General features: G+C 39.1%; 1 protein-coding gene across 1 annotated transcript in view; it reads right to left on the bottom strand.

Annotated features, from left to right (window-relative positions):
* LOC135699226 (acyl-CoA Delta-9 desaturase) overlaps positions 1–18,148 on the bottom strand; it is a 79,697-nt gene that overhangs the window by 14,778 nt on the left and 46,771 nt on the right. Inside the window, exons 2-3 of the mRNA XM_065219428.1 lie at positions 15,119–15,302; positions 14,870–15,041 (exon numbers count right to left, since the gene is read on the bottom strand). Of these exons, the coding sequence (XP_065075500.1) occupies positions 14,870–15,041; positions 15,119–15,277 (331 nt within the window). The 5' untranslated portion in view covers positions 15,278–15,302. The remainder of the gene's footprint in view (positions 1–14,869; positions 15,042–15,118; positions 15,303–18,148) is intronic.

Genomic DNA, 18,148 nt, shown 5'->3' on the forward strand with positions numbered 1-18,148 from the left:
ACAGCAATTTCATTGGCCTGTTTCAGGTTAGCGACGGTCACACGAAGTTTGTTGTGCCTAACCTTCGTTATTTCGGTCACGGCAGAGAATCGCTTTGTCAGATCATCAGATATCTGAACAACATTCAAGGGTTTGTTTTTGGGCTGAAAATAGACAACCCATGGGCCAGTCGAGTCATTCGGGTAGGCCCGCAATCTGGAGCTTTTCTCAGCCTGCCCATTGACAGACTGAGACGACGAACCAGGGATGACATCATCATTATTCTGAGATGAATGGTCATCCATGTCGTCTTCTGACAAAACATCCATTTTGTTCAACTAGTGGGAGCGCAAAACGCTCTCCCACTGAACGCACAGACACAATACACAGAAAACACTACAAACACAGAAATACAAAATGAAAATTTAACTAACGGGGGAGGAAAAGAAACAAGAAAAAAACAAAAACTTATCTGATAATCCTATATTACTACCACCGAGCGTTATATGTGTAGGCGTTTACACAGATGGCTGGAAGAGACGCGCTGCGTGGATGACCTTCGTTGTGGTGCACTTGATCGAGGCTCGGTACTCAGCGCACACAGGCGCACGATGATTGATGAACGATGTAGATGTAGAAACGGGTGCTCACACTCGATGATGATGATACGTAAGCGGGTATGCGTGAGCGCGTATGCGTGACCACGCAACGATGATGCCCAAATTGGTTTGCGAATTACCAATAGCACGGATTAATCGATCCGAAAATGACACTTTCTACTACAAAAAAACTCACTTTTCGATCAATTTACCGGGAACTATGCCAGGAGTCACTTAGTGAGAAAAAAAACTGATAATTTATATCAAGCGAATACCGAGAAAACTTCCAAAACAACGGAGCGCGAAACAAGTCGACGTACTTCTTGCTAGGACGCAGTGAGTGTCAACGGTAATTATTACGCAGAGTGTTTTCTGGTTAATTTCAGAAGAATTCCATGTTAATTCAGAGCAGAATTCTTAGTAAATTCTGGAATTCATATCATGAGAATTTTGAACAACGAAAAATTAAAAACCCCGGCAGCTCCGGTTTTTAAAAATATTTTTTCCAAAATCCAGCATCTTCAATATATTTTTTTAAGGACATCTGAAATTGGAACGACGAAAATGAATTTGCAATATTGCTGACTGATTAAGTTCTAAAAATAATAAAACGGAAAACTGAAGAAAATTATGCAGCAAATAGAGTAAGACATGCATTTGGTAAAGGATCACACTGTTTTGACGGTTTATTCTGAAATTCAAGTGTAAACATTTGTTCCTATGGTATAGTTAATTTATTTTTCTCGGTCCTTTCGTTCAATTCCCGAGTTTTTCCCGGTTTTCCCGGTTACTTTTCAAATTCCCGGGTATTTCTCGGTATTCCTGGTTTTTCCGGTTTGCTGGCCACCCTGCGGAATAGCATGTAAACAAAGCGATTTTTCGATACGCCACCCTGGAATGCACCCTTGCTACTGGAAACTGTAACAACGAAGAAGGGCATAACTCGAATTTGAGAGTCTCAAAAAAAGTTAATGGCAAATTTTGGTTAATATCTTCAAATCCTATCTCAAAACACCACTACCAACGTGTAAAAACATGCGAAAATGTAACTTTAGTTAGAACCTTTATTTTAGCCGAATTTTGTTTTGAATTTTAGTTAAAACCTTTTATATGTGCCTTTGTTTACAAGGCATTATAATAATAACTCTTTTGATTAGCTGAAAAAAGATTTAATTACTTGATTGATAAGAATAACATCGGTGAAACCTGAACATTAAAAGAAGTAGATGTAACAGCTCATAAGCCATCGGTGACAACTGAAGCAGTAAGTTATTTTAGAATCAAGGGTTAAAACCAGTGGTGGCACGAGTCCTGGAGCTTAACATTTTTTCCTTAACATTTGATACATTTTGCGATAACCATTGTGACGACACACAAAAACAAACTGGCAAGCGGCAAAAATGTCATGACATTTCTAAACTGTTTTCTGCCAGCGACAGAACATTTTCGCACAAAGAAGCAGACAAGACCGGCGGCGCGCGCGACATAAATTTATGTCGTGTAGAATTTTGCTGATTTCTGGCTAATTACTGCATTTATTTGATGTTTATTGCATGGAATTAAAATATAAGAATGAAGACTGACCACTCATAAGCATTGATGTTAAAATTATGCGTAAATAAGGGAGTTGGTAATTTACTGTCACACGCAAGCCTGCAGCTAAAATTTCATTACAATAAACTGTTTGGAAAAATCAGGCTGCGAGATTTTATTTATTCTCTATCTCCGCTGTTCGCTTGGAATGTAGTTATACACGGTCGCCCGTGTGCTGGCTGTTTTGTTTCGCTCTGGACGATGGTTTTTCAAAAAATGTACTGTTGCCACCTCTGGTTAAAACTCTTGTCCCAGCTTAAACAATTTTGCCAAATCCAATCCTCAAAAACCCCGGCTTCTTCTTCTTCTTCATTTTTCAACATCTACCTCAAGCAATAAGTATCGGGTTGGCGATGGACTAACCGGAATTAGCCCACAATGTCCAATCGTCTTAGTAATGCGATGTCATTCACCGGAAAAGGGTATGCACTAGTCTACTGTTTGCACATCGGTATCGGTTGCCTGAAAACACCTCAGTAAGTTGTTCTCCAATGGTGACTATGAGTACGTGCAAAATCAGAAGGAACGATAATTCGAAGCACTTTTGGATTCATCAATTCGATACGATCAAGGACGCTTCGGTATCTGAAAGAACAGGACGAATGCTGCTACTGTACTGCCGGTACTGTACAGACCGATGCTGGAGTCGTTACAGATCCGGAACCGTTTCAAGCATACGAAGGTGTAATCCTACGTGACTATATCCTTTGCCTTTTCGGTTATTGAGTATGTAATTCCATCGAACTTTTCGATGATGTTGGTAGTACAGTGTTCTTTTCAACAGTGCAGATGACTTTGACTCGTGGTTCAATGCCAACGAGTGCATCGGGAAAACGAATTGATTGAGCGATTGAAGGCGGAAGTCGAGAAGCCGCTGATGCCGTAGAAGGAGTTAAAGATCTTTGTCGGTTTTTTTTTTTTCCAAAACCGAGTGGTTCGCAAAATTCTTGATGATGGACATTAACAACGGAGTATTGGACATTGAGAACTGGAATCACCCATTACGACCGATTATCATCTATTGGAGGCCAGTGGAAAGATTGTCGTTATAGATACACACTTAGAAAAAATCACACTTGAGTCATAATAGACGTAAAATTCGTAAATGTTGTAATCATCAAGATTCCGACTGGCACCCTCAAATGGAAGTTCAGGCTATGGACCGTGCCCAACGTATTGGTCAGAAGAAGCAGTCTCGTCACCGAAAGTACCTTTGAGGAGAAGATTGTCGAACGGGCGGAAAAATAATGATCAAGATTGTTCTTTGCGTTGAAGAATACAACACCTACTTGGCGATCAATGGAGAAAGTGGAGAGTTAGGCCGAGAATGATTTCCGTTGTAAGACTTCGGACTACTGATAAAAGTTAGATTTGTATCGTTCAACAGAAATTTTTATAACGCATTTGCTGAACATTTGAATGATTTTTGGGTTTGCTGGGTTAATAGGTTTTTGCTAACTACCCGATCAGAAGGGCATAACAAAATTACAACTCAATAATATCAATAGTTGATATTTATATCAACGTGTGCTATATTTTGATACACTAGTGAAAAGAGGTTTGTGCGAAGTTTCTCATCATACCAGAATTATAACAACGTCAGTTTTAATTACTGTCAATACATAAAATATGTATTAATGATTCAAAAATATAAGTTTATTCACTATTTTCTGTTTCTAAGTGACGATCATTAGAGGCATCTGTGTATAAATAGTAAGAAATGATGAAATTTTCGAATGATTGTTTGATAAAAAAAAAAGATTGTTTAAATCATAAACACCTTATATCGCGAATTTCATCAGTAATAACCGGTGTCTCGTATTTAGCTATTTCTTTGGAGTATTTAAAAAAAATTATCTGATTTGCTGTTCTACGGGAAAAGTACCCAAAAAGTCCGTTTAAACTGATCCACAGTTTTCCACAGGGCATAGATTTTCAGGTTGTGGAGTTGCTTCAAATCTTAAAATAAAATAGGTTGTTAGTGTGCTGTCATTATTGAACAAGAAGACGAAATACCCATCATGAAAATTCACACAAAAATAAACCCTTTCGGAGCTGGGAAAGCATTAGTAAAAGTGATAAAGCTCTCGCGAAAAGTTTTGCCTATCGTGAAAACATTCAACATTTTCATAAAGTCTTCCAAACCTCCTTGGGTAAGCTTGTGCCTTATGTAAAAATTCAGTGCCATAAACATTATGTCTTTGACACGAATGTTGTCATGAAATTTTGCCGATTGATCGTAACTTGAAGGCTCCTGAAAAAAGATAGGATGTTCTCAGTCTTGTCTACCTTGAATTAATAAGATAATAAATACCGATCTGGAACATCGTTCATCGTATTCTTCGAAGCATTCTGCTTGTATAAAATCTTCCGATTTTTCTGATTCGTCATCAGAAAACTCTACCGACTGCGATCCGAAATAGATTGGCAGTCTACTGCTTCTGAACCAGACGATGAATGAGATTCCATCACCATAGGAATCTTATGATTTGATGGAAGATCCTCTAACAATCCATGTGGACGAACACGATCGACGGCAACCAAGCCATTCATTCATTCAGAATTACTAAAACAACCTTTTTTTCTCTCAGATCGGTTGTTGGAACTCCGCATTTATCTGGGAGACAAACTAGCTGCTGCAAAATCTATGACCGATGAAGCACCACACATTATGCAACGAAATCTGGCATATTATGGAAAAAAAGAAGCCAGAAAAATGACTCTTAATTAATTAAAATGACCTACAGTTGATGAATTCCAATTAATTTCAACAAAAAAAGCCCGAAATATGACAAATTTTATAAATAATTTATAACAACGGTTGTTATATATGCATATTTTTAATGCGATATATGATATCAATTTTTTAAATTATAATCATATCAAGATCTGTAGTAATTTTGTTACCACTAGACGAATTTTTGTTATGATTTTTGTTATTTTCACAACTAACCAGCCAATGTTTATAACACGTTCTGTTAAATTTTTGTTTGTTAAATAAATAACTCCAGTTTCTGATCGGGTATCGTGCAATTTGTATTACATATAAATATTCCACTGACCAATCTTCGATGACAAGAGCCATGTACCCATTAAAAGCTGTAATCCTATGTTGCGCTCACTCCTTCATAGTATACCAACTGACAATTATTACGAACAATGTATGCGACTTGCAATTAATCCGAGCAATGCAGAGAGAAATGTAGCAATGTAACAAAAAGGCATACCTCATGAATAGTTTCGATTCTAATTAGCCCCTTTTCCACTGAAAGGGTATAACTAAAAACATCAGTAATGTGAGTTAGGCCTTTTCTTCCAAAATATTTGTTTTATGTTTTTAGGCATTTAATGCATTTTTTATTACTGAACGCGGAGATGCCTACGTTATCAAGCGAATTAAGCAAAAAAAGTTTGTTTATATTTTTGAGTTAGGCCCTTCTAACATACTTTTTATTTTTTACCCCGCTAATCTGCACGACGTGCAAACTAAAAATAGCCCAAACGTCATTTAGCACATGGAATGAAGAAAAATGAAATGGAACGCAGAATTAAAACAAAAACAGCAATTAAGGTTACCAGAAACTTACTTCTCTGATGGTCATAGGGTTACTAAAATTTCACGAAGTGTCGTTCAAATTAACGGGGGTCCACGGTAGCGTACTTCGAGTTTCAATTCCATCTAAACACATTGAAACGTCATTGGATTCACTTCGGCATACGGATGAACGCTGAATAAATGGATTCACTACCCGAGCAAAGTCTGAGATCAAATTGAAATCTAAATTTGATGCTGTGATTTCGCTGATTATGATTACTCAGGTTGCTGTCGTTTTGGTCGTGTTAACGGTTAAAAAATCAAAATTGAGAGCAAACAAATCTTCCTGTGACATTACATTGAATACTGTTTCTGCTATCAGTAAGAGCAAACTGAAAACTAAATTTGATATCCATTTTTCCTGTTGATAACAAAACAAGTATTCAATTTGATGTTATGCTAAGGCAATGAAAACAAACCCGCAACAATTTATTTTTGAAGAGCAAATGTACAGCAAAATGAAAACAAAATTGGACATCAAATTTGTTAATTGCGTAAACTGAAATCAAATTATGATTTCAGTTTGATGTTGATATCAAAACTTGATTTCAATTTGCTTTCATTTCGATGCTGGACTTTGCTCGGGTAGGAGCGCTTTTGACGTAGGACTACGTCTGTGATTTCTATATGGGGATACACTTTGTGAAAACCAAAAATGGAACATGTAACAATATTATGAAAGATTTTGAACGTTAATAGCTCAGCTGCCCCTGGACCAATTTCAATAATTTTATCACCAATAGTTTAGAAATATTTCTACGCATCTATTATTTAAGTTTTTATCATTTTTCAAAATGTCACTATTGAAAATTGCACGAATATGCAACTATTGCTATGACAATTAAAATTATCACCTTTTGCCAGCGAAAAGTGATTTCCCTAACACAGATTTCAAAATTGAATTCCATTCGGTCTCACCAAAAGTTGTTTATTCAATCACCGCGTGGTAAGTGGTGATATTCTCCAGTACATAACGAAACTACCTGCAAGCAGCGAGCTGCAGCCCACATGAGCATCCATAGAAGGAGGAAGAAGCCGCACCGCTATTGACCGGAATCAGTAGCTCTTTGCGAGTCGCTGTGGGCCATTTATGCCAAGCGCGTCATACTAAAGAGTATAAACAGAGAGAACCCCGCACAAATTCCTATTCCTACACAAAACACAAGCTCCTGCTGCAGTTAGCAAATCACATTTATTATGTAAGACCACGTAGTCCTACGTCACGCCACAACCCCATAGGGCTGTCACTTGTAGTTTTTTTGTTTTTAAGATGATTGAATGGAAATATTCATTTTATGCGTTCTTTTAGAATTTGTTTTGAAGCTTTTGAACTAAACTATCGTTCCAAATGTATAATTACTTCGTTTATGTCGAAATTATTGATATAGTTGATGTTTCTACAGATGGGTCACCCATTAGGCCAAATTTTGAAACGTGAAAGATTGAACTTAGTATTTCTGGAAATGTAACTTTGTGAAATTTTCAAACCTTGACACAAAAAGCGTGATAACAAAAAGTTCAAAAAATTTGCCAAAAGGTTTCTTTTGAAAATGAAATTTATAAATCAGGCAAAGAAGTTTTGTGATATTTTGGCTGTTACATTTTTTTAATGTTTACTTAAAATAAATAATTTACATTTTTTGTTAGAAAGACATTATTTTTCCCAGCATCTTTGTCTCAGACATCATTTCGATCATAAATGTCATTTGCACGCTACAGTTTGTGGAAAAAATTCAAGGACGCCATTTTGAAAATTTTGCATGATCCAACATGACCAAATTTAAGCAAAAATCGGAACCACTGCCCATAACAAACAATTACGTAAAGTTTCATACAAACCGGAGAATCTGCCAATGTTACTTAGAACATAATGTATTGTTGGGCTCGATTTTTGCTAAAATTTTGCCTTTCCGGATTGTAGCAATTATAGCACGGATACGGCACTTCTGTTTGAAATGACGCCTGAGACAAAGTTGTTGAGAAAAATAATGTTTTTCTGGGAAAAAATTACCAATAAATGTTTTTAGTCATTTCAAGAAAAACTTAAAAAAAATTAAAACCCAAAATATTTCAAAATGACTTTGTCTGATGTTTACAATTATTTTTTTTTTAAAAAAGCTCATGATTGCAAACTTTCGAAATGTTTAAAATTAAGGATACTTAAAAGTTGACAAAAATCGTGAAACAAGAACTTTAGGACATTTTTTTTCAAGTTCAATTAGTATAAAATTCAGGAAAAATATTCAGTTAGGCTTCCGCTTTTCCAAATCCGAATTGCCGGGCCTTACGCTTGACCCCTGCCATCAGATTTTGTACAGCCACCTTGTCCACCTTCTTCGCCGCAGAAAGCCAGTTTGCCTTGAACTGCTGCTCGCCCTTAGCAGTTTTTTTGGTCTTCTTTAGGTTCCGCTTGACAATAGCCCAGTATTTCTCAATTGGGCGGAGCTCTGGCGTGTTGGGAGGGTTCTTGTCCTTGGGAACCACCTGCACGTTGTTGGCGGCGTACCACTCCATGGCCTTTTTACCGTAATGGCAAGATGCCAAATCCGGCCAAAACAGTACGGAACAACCGTGTTTCTTCAGGAAAGACAGCAGACGTTTATTCAAACACTCTTTCACGTAAATTTCTTGGTTGACAGTCCCGGAAGCTATGAAAATGCTGCTTTTCAAGCCACAGGTACAGATGGCTTGCCAAACCAGATATTTCTTTGCGAACTTTGACAGTTTCATGTGCTTGAAAATATCTGCTACCTTTCCCCTTCCTTTTGCCGTATAAAACTCCTGTCCCGGAAGCTGCTTGTAGTCGGCTTTGACGTAGGTTTCGTCGTCCATTACCACGCAGTCAAACTTCGTCAGCATCGTCGTGTACAGCCTCCGGGATCGCGCTTTGGCCGTCGTATTTTGTTTATCATCGCGATTTGGAGTCACTACCTTCTTGTAAGTCGATAGTCCGGCTCGTTTTTTGGCTCGATGCACGGTTGTAGACGATACACCCAGCTTATTTGCGGCATCTCGGAGAGAGAGGATAGGGTTTCGCTTGAAACTACCGGCAACTCTCTTTGTCGTCTCAGCGGCTTCCGGTTTTCGATTTCCCCCCGATCCAGACTTCCTGGCTGTCGACAAACGTTCCCCAAACACTTTAATTACATTTGTAACTTTTAGCGATTTTGCCAACTTTTAGCGATTTTGCCAACTTTGCGTGCGAGTAGCTCGCAAACGCGGGACTGGGGTGAGAGGTAATCACGTATGTAACATTAAACGGATAGAACCTGATCAAATCCATCCGAAAGTAAGCCTGTGGTGCCAATTGAATAGAGTGGTCAGTAAACAAAGATTGATCATAGTAGAAAAGTAATGCTTACTCCCTGGTGGGCTTTGGTAATATTCGCGAGAGCCCAAGCAAAAAGTGGTAGTGTTGCTCGGCAATGTAAAATAAATAGGTCAATAACTCGGTAAGGAATGATCTTTCAACCTACCATGCCATACAATTTTTTGCTGCAAATGTGGTCTACTTTCACCTCCTTTCGGGTGTAACACGAATTACCAGTCACCCTGTATACTTGGTTGTTAGTATAAAGACTGATGCATAATGCAATAATTTATTCAGATTTCCTGCCTACACCGTGATTATTTAAATATAACGTAGATATAATCAATTTTACGTTTCAAAAGCATTACTTCCTGAGCATGTCTTTACTAATCATAAAGGGTGGGATCTGCTTTCTATTTATTGGGACATCCCACCCGTTTTTGGCCCTTCATACAGCGACATGATGACAACTTAGGTTTAAATTATTTCTCAGAGGTCACGACCATCATACATTGTCTTATTTCAACAAACAAAACGGCCAACAGCAGAGCACCAAAACTTGATTTTTATCGGCAACACCATGTCTGTGTATTCATTATCCTCAACTCCTTACTACCACAAATTATTGAAACACTAAAGATAGTACTCGAAAAACTGCAACACTTTCTTTTGTGTATAACTTTTTATTGTAAACGTAAAAATTGATGAAATTTTGAGTAAAACTAGTTTAAAGTGTAATGTTAACACGTGCAAAATCTCGTCACAATCTGTCAAGTGGTTATCGAGATGGCTTCCAAGCAAGAAGTGCTTCGACAAAAAAATATGGGAGCGGTCGCGGAAAATCCAGGCCAGTGCCACAGGTGGATCGCAAAATAGTTTGAAATCGACAATTTGACCGTGTCCTGTGTGGTAAAATCGGTCAAGGAGACCCTGACGACGCAGCGGCGAGCTGGCAGAGGAAGAAAAGCGAAGACGACCAACCCCGTGAACGCAAGGAAGGTGAGGGATTACTTCTAGCGTAATCCGAACCTTTCGATTCGGGACGTTACCAAGAAGGTCAATTCTTCCGTCTGGTTCGTCCAGCAGACAATGAAGCGGGCCGGGCTTCATGTCTTCAACGTAAGGAAGGCGCCTAACCGAACCGATAAACAGAAAAATGGTGTAGAAATCCCGCGCCAGGAAGCTGTACCGCAAGCGGTTGGTGCAGCCGAAATGCATCGTAATGGACGACGAGACGTACATTAAAGCAGACACCAAGCAGATCCCCGGCCTGGAGTTTTTCGTCGGCAAGTCCCACCTGGATGTTCCGGAGAAGTTCGGGAGCATTTCCGGAAAAAGAAGGTCGACACATTTGCCAAGAAGTACTTAGTGTGGTAGGCAATCTGTGGGTGTGGCAAAGTCAGCAAGCTGTGCATAACGACCGGCACCATCAACGGCCAAAAATATAAAGAAGAATGTCTCCATAAGCGCCTGCTGTCCTTCCTCCGGTCCCACCAAGGTGACACTCTGTTTTGGCCGGATCCGGTGATGGAGTGATACGAAGCCAACGATGTTGTTTTTGTGCCGAAGGAGACAAATCCACCAAACTCACCAGAACTTCTCCCAATATAAAAATTCAGGGTGATTATGAACGGCAAGCTCCGGAAAACAGGGAAGGTCTTCAAAAACGACAAGGATTTGAAGAAAGAGTGGATGAAAGAGTGGAAGAATGATGGCGCAAGTGTTGCACAGGATTTGATGGGTAGCGTTAAGTCCAAGATGCGGGTATTTAACCTAGGAGAGGAGGTTGAATAGCCCAACTTTGAAAAAACATAGCTAATATGTGTTTATTTATTCCCTGAGAGTTTCAAAAATGTGCAACTTAAAATGAATTTTTGGTGATCATTTTTGTATGTTGCATTTTTTTTTCGAGTACGGTCTTTAATAGGAGATAGGAGGTCAGGTCGTGTGTACTGCATCTCCCTTAAGTAATTGAAATAGTTTAGCCTTTAGCTGCGGTATTCACAGATTAAACTAATCATGGGAAAATATATATTATTTATTTTTCAGTAGCATAATATGACGACCCAACATCATAGTCTGAATTTTTAAATTAGACATAACTCCTTCATTGTATTGTTCATTGCTCATACAACATTCATATTTCATTATGCACCAAATAACAAAAAAAAAATGCTGGGATTGGAAGGGACCATCAGGGCACCCGATTGAAGCGATTTGGATGGGGAGAGTGATAATGCCAACTCTCGGTTGGTTACATTTCGTGGATAAAGGGCGGGCTTTTCTCCCCACTCATTGCGGAATCTTCCTGTTTGGGTGCTCGTCTTTTTGACCAATTGTGCGATCATGTTGCTGGAAGGAGATTCATTACTGTCCCGTAAATACGTATTGGCAACTTTGCCTATCGTTTTACCCAATTCGTTTTTGGCCCTTCATTTGGCGACATGTTGAGGATAATCAGAGGTTATTAAGCTTGATCAAGACAAACAGAGAAGAGAACCCACTGCTATCGGACTTAGTGTCTGTGCTACAATGGGTGGTAAACCACTATTATCATCATCATCATGTATATTTTTCCATTTCTTTCTTTTCGAAATTTTCCAAAATTTGTTTAAGTTTGGTTGGTTTGGTTTGGCATGGTGTTTGAGCTTGTTCCAGTTAAAAACAACCCGTTTGTTTCCCGGCGATTCGATCACGCGTGGTCTATTTTGCGGTTAGAACATAAAAAAAAAGCGATACTATCAGTAAGGTGTGCACCCGAATGCAAGAACATAGTTTACGATTTATTTTAGGCTATTATTGTTGAAAATTGTAATCGATAGATCGGAGCTGGAACGCTTCGGAATGTTTAGAAAAATAGGGCACACGCTTGATCCAGTTAGGGATACATTATTGACTGCTTTCGAGAACGTAATTTAATTTGAATAGCTTGTTTAACCAGGGCTTATTTAAACAATCGTCACATCGGTTATAGCTTGCTATGACAGCCTGGACAACACGTAAAGAGCAAATCAAAACATTGAACTCGCGTGAAAGTGGATCTTAATGAAGGCCTAAGTACTTAGCTCAGTCGGTAAATTCGCAGCTACAAAGCAAAACCATGCTGGAGGTGGCTGGGTCCGATTCCCGGTCCGGTCAAGGAGTTTTTCGGGTTAGAAAGTATAGGTATGGGTATAGAGTATGATTGTACTTGCCATACAATTCTAGATAGAGCTGGAATTAGGGCGTAACTGCTTTTGTAAACAATGACTTCTGTCGATGATTTCTAGAAACTCAAGGCTCGCCCAAGCAAATCAATATCACCATCAGATAGGGGAAGTATTCCCCTACCCGATGGTTATGTTGGTTTGCGTTTGTGCACCTTGAATTTCTATAAATCGTCGAAAGAAGTCATTGTTTACAAAAGCTGTTAGGCCCTAATTCCAGCTCTATCTAGAATTATACGAATGTAAAAATTGTACAGGCATCGAAAGCTCTCAATTAATAACTGTGGAAGTGCATCTAGAACACTAAGTTGAGAGTATGCGATAAGAAATAAGCATGAAATACGAAGAAGAAGAAGAATAACTTTTTCGAAGCTTTTAGTTTTTGGATTTCAAAGATCGCCGGTTGCAGTGGCTTGCTTATTGAGAAGAAAAACGCGGTCTCAAGTCTTTTCATTTAAAGAGATATATGATATGAATATCATATATGAATCGCTTGTTTTTCGTGTATTTTGCGAAACTTGTCGTCGTCGTCGTCGGTGCCAGGATTGAATGGGTACAACAACTCGAGTAACGGTATAATGTGATATGAGGGGCTCGGTGGCCTTAGAGCAACCGTTTTTTCTTACTGACCAGAACATCATGAGTCTAATCTCAGGCCCATCCACATTCAAGATTCGTTAATCGTTTCATTTGTTAATATGACTACATGATCATAACAGCAGTTCGATGATTGAAAAGGAGCTCGTTTACCTAGTGCTTACTGCGCAGAGGACCGTGGGTTCATTCCTTAGCTGCTTCGCGTTATATGATCGTTAGGACATTAATTCATAGTTTACCAAAACGAAGCCTGCCCTCTTACCCAACATCCCAGTGATTCCTCGTGGAAGTGTGGAGAACTCCTCGGCTTCCATTATTTCACATACCGTATGATGAGTTAATTTTGGATTAAACTCTTTACCTTAGTATAGGTCTTGTCCATTTAAACAATTTAACCGAAAACGAAAACCTTCTATCTAGTCCATATTTTATGTTAGGGCAATCAATGAAACATCAATGTAACACTAGCCTTGCTAGGTGAGTGAACTATGAGCTGAGCTCATTACCATAAAATAGGTTTTGTTCATCTGAACAACTTTACCCAAGAGGGGATGGTAAATTAGGGCAAACAATTCAAAATGGATGTCACACTAGGGCCACTTGATGGGTGAATTCTGAACTAAGATGCTTAAGATAGGTCTTGTTCATCTGAACATCTTTGCTGACGACGAGAAACATCCATATGAGAAGGATCTGTAGTTACCGTTATATAAAGTGTATTCAAGATTGCGCAACTTGATAATTTTCGTTTTAGCGCCATTTAGTGAGTAAAATCCATATACACTATCCATAGTTTTGAAGACCTTGTACTCTTAAATATTTTTGCAGAAGGAAGCAACACCCTATTTGGTTGAAATCTCGTGATATACAGGGTGCGTGACGAATTTTTGCAGTAAATGGCATATTTGAGAAAAAATACACCAGTTAGTTATTCTAGCAATGAATTTTGTGCGATTTATTTTCTTTCGCAACATATGGAAGTTGTAAGTAAATTTATTCAAAAAAATTGCCTTCCCTTTTGACGACTGTAGTTAGACGCTTCCGGAAACTGCAGTATGCACGTTTTAAAATGTTTCGATCCAGAGATGTCATCACTGCCTTGATTTTAGCTTTTAGCGACTTAAGTGTGGTGTGAGGGGTTCTATTGGTATCCCGTTGGACGACGCCCTATACAAAATAATCCAACGGATTGATATCGGGACTGCTTGGGGGCCAAATTTCTTCCTCCCAAATTTACGAAATATTTTCCGTAAGCCATTTCTGTGCTTTATTAGCAGTATGAGCAGGTGCTCCGTCTTATCACTTTCCCAAGCCTTTTTTAATATTATACACTGTTCTTTCAGACACATTTACCGACCGAATTATTTCTTTCATGCATACTCCGGCGCGCAACAAAGCGACAACGGCTGACAGATTGCTCTCTTGTTTCGAAATCTTTACGTTTACTCAACATTGTTTGTTTTAATCTTACACCTAACAGTTTAAGCTATCCAGTGCTGCCAAATATATCTAAATCATGATGCACAAGCATGAGAAATTACTATTTGAAATTTACTGCAAAAATTCGTCACGCACCCTGTAAACATCTCTAATATCAAAATATGTCAATTCATGGGTATATTTATACAATGACCCCTCCCCCCGAGAAATCTGCCTTCTAAAAAAAATTCTGATAATTTAAACAGAATTTCTACTAAGTTTACTTTGCAAATCGTTTGCAATTTCAGAAATCCATTGAAATTTCGTTAAGTTACGGCAATTTGAATTTGGGTTCAAATTGACCCCAGGGTACAGACAACGTAAGTATTTCAATAACATTTTTTATAATAAATATTTTTTCAAGTTTTTGGAGCAGATTTCCTTTAATATTACAGAGCTCCGGTGAATGCACCTAGTCACGAAAGCACCTAGTTACAGCCAAATTGACCCCAAGGTACAGACAAAGGGTTAAATTTACCACTCTTCCAGAATTATAGAAAATTAAACTCACCCATCAGCACCGTGGTACCCTTGGCCACGGTGATCGCCAGGTACACACCGTACAGGAAGCCACCATGCAGATAGATGAAAGCGATTATGTTCCGCCACACCAGTGGAGCTTGGAAGTAGGAGCTGCTGGTTTCACTACTACTACTAGAATCAGTCTTCTGAAAATCTTCAACCTACATTTTACACATGGAAAGATAACATACAAATTAGATTGAGGGTTGTCACCGATGCGTGAATTTTTTTTCCCTACCTGGACACGTGTCTTCGAGACGGCAATCGTCGCTGGCTCTGCCGTTGTACGAACATTCAACATCGATTTGTTCGCTTTGATCTGATTGTTGTTTGGATCTTCCGGTGCCATGCAGGCCTCCGCTAGGAGCAGTGTGTTTCCAAGGACGTTCGGTGCCATCGCTGAAAACTGTGACTGAGGATGGCTGTAGGGAAGAAACGGTGGGAAAAACGTGCGTCAATTATTGATTTTGGTAACATCAATTGAGCAGAGTGGTGGGATTATTCAGAAGGCTAGACAGGACAATTTATGGCTTTATAATAACCCGATTCTAATTATAGAACATTCATTTAGTTGATCGATGAAATATTCATGTAACATCATCCCTCGTAAAAAAGACACTTCATCATTCATTCCAATAAAATCCTTTCTGAAGACGATTGAGTCTTCATGATACCAACATTCCAAATGAAAATAGTCTTCAATCACTGTGGAATACCAATGAATCCCGTAGTTTCTTGTCAATCCGAGTAAATTTGCATCCCCTTTATAGCATCATAACCCATGCTGTCACCGTCGTCGCCGTCGCGTTTCGATGATAGTCATCATCGAGAATCAGAAAACGCAAATTTTTCCTCCAAAAGGGCACCGTTCGTTCTTCAAGTCGCAAAAGGCCACTGTACTCGCCATGGGCCAGCAATACCGGCCGGGCCTTCGTTTATGGATCGATCGAAGACGGAACCTGTACGTGAGTACAATTGATTTTCTATTTGTAAACAATCAAGATCCCAACACACAAAGACCTGACCAACTGTCAATAACACCTCGCTTGTGGCTGGAGATGACCAATCCAAGTTATGCATAAATTAATGCTTGCCAGAAATGCAAACAGCACTGTAGTGTGTATTTCTCGAGGTGCGCTGTCTTCGCGCTTGGTCGCATCCTTTTCGCTGATTGTCTCTCTCGAAACAAGAGAAGAAATTAAGCTGAAATGTGTATATAGTCTCGTACCGGCGCACGGTCCGCGGTCATACAAGAAAAGGGGCAAAACATAATAATTTCCTGACGTGCACGAATCGTCAAGATGATCAGAGGGGACGCTCGGCGGACAAGGCGAAATCGCTTTTGTTTGATTTTTGGCAAAAAGGGAAAATGCAAACTGGTTTACCACGACTGGTCGCAACCCTTGATGCACCTCGCGGATATGTCATGCACTTTCTCCTCTATAGGGCAGTAGATGACATGTCGTTACATTACTTAATGTGCATCGTTCGTGTGGAATGAGAAGTTGTTCGCGTTGGATGCTCTCGGCTCGGCTGGGAAGGACTAGTGGCCTGCTTTTGGACAGGTTTACGACCGCGCGGATCATTGTTGAATAATCGAGTTGGTAGTGACTACTTGGGGTCAAAGTACGCTGGGTGAAATCGAAAATCTGTAAACAAGACAATTTATAGCGGAGCGAATTTTCTCTTTTCAGAAAATGCTTCAAGCTCAGAGAGGCGCTGGAGACGTGGAAATGAAGCTGTTGAGCAATTATTAGTAAAGTTTATCTGTCATAAAAAAGTTTGTTTTTATGATAAGATGCCTCGAATCCAAAGGCTCAACAAGCACTCATTTAAAACGAATTATGAATGGTCAGCATCGACCAGTTTTCTGGACGTTCAGTTCAAATAAATTTGAAGCAAAAATGAATCATTTAAACCGGGCTTTAAAACTGCAGGCTTGATTGCCAGTCGGGCCGATGTTCTTTAGAGTTTGGAAATTGCCTGACTTCTCTGTGCTTGATTGTACTTGTCACATTCCATTTTAATTGGTCTGGTGTTTCTTGGATGATGCAGATGCATAAAAAAAACATGCTGGGAAGTTGAACGCATCTTCCTAAAGCTTCTTCTCACATCATCCATTCTTATATGTTTCCTGGAAATCATATAATCCCGGAAATTTCATCAAATTCTCGCGGAAATATTATTATTATTTTTAACTTTATTATAGAAAATATCAGCCGTAGAAGAAACTCCTAAAGGAAAGTTTTCCGATTTTCCCAGAAGAAATATCGCCCGATATTCCCTGAAAGTCCTTTTCGCTCCAACGGTAGTTTCCTGCGAACTAGTGTTTCTATTTCCCAGCCTTCCCGGGAATCAGGAAGTATTTTTGTTCAGAGATCAGAAAAGTATTAAGTTACGTGGATATGGTGCTGTCTCCGAATTTTCTTCCGACTTCAACCGGATTTTTGTTTAAGACTAATCTTGAGAGTTTCTTTTGAATCAGAAGATCTTCGTCTGGAAGGTTCTTTCAGCTTCTTCTGCAAATTTCTTTAAACTTTCATTGGAAGTTTCTATTTAATAGTTTTTAACTCCCAAGAAGCTTTCGACATCCTCGGAGATTTCGTCTTTCTGGCTTCGCATGGGAATGTCTTCTGACTTCTTTGGAACATTTATCTGGCCACCCCCGGTAATTTCTTCTAGCGTACCTTGGATAATTCTTCCGAAACGTTCTTCCGATTTCCCTTAGAAGTTCGTCAGATTCCTCTGATTGTATTTTCAAACTTTCTCGTTGGAAGTTTCTTTCGACTTCTCTGTTAAATTTCTTATAACTTTCACCCAAAAATCCGTCTAAAATTGTATCCTGGAATGTCCTGAGTAGGAAAAACTACTCCGAGATATTCCCGAAAGTTGCATCCATCTTTTCCTGAGAGTTTCTTCCAACATCAATAGAAAGATTTTTTCAAGTTCTCCTTGAAGTTATTTTCAAATTCCTCCGGAAATTTCTCCAGACATCTCCCGGGATTTCTTTTCGTGGTTCTTTTAGCTTCCGAGGAATATTTTTGCTTTTTTTAATAGTCACCTTAATACTCTTTGGTCATTAGCGCCTTATCCGGGGATGAGATTTGAACTCGTGACTTTGGATTAAGATAAATGGATGTTAACCGCTACATTGGGGTCGCCCCCTACCCTTGAATTACCCAAGTATTATTATTATTATTTAGCTTTATTAAGGAGGATTTTAGCCTTGGGCTGGTTCGCCTCCAAGATTACCCAAGTAGCACACTTC

Source organism: Ochlerotatus camptorhynchus, unplaced genomic scaffold (assembly GCF_037179485.1).
Source record: "Ochlerotatus camptorhynchus isolate MF236.1 unplaced genomic scaffold, CSIRO-AGI_Acam_v1.1 ptg000104l, whole genome shotgun sequence".
NCBI lineage: Eukaryota > Metazoa > Arthropoda > Insecta > Diptera > Culicidae > Ochlerotatus > Ochlerotatus camptorhynchus.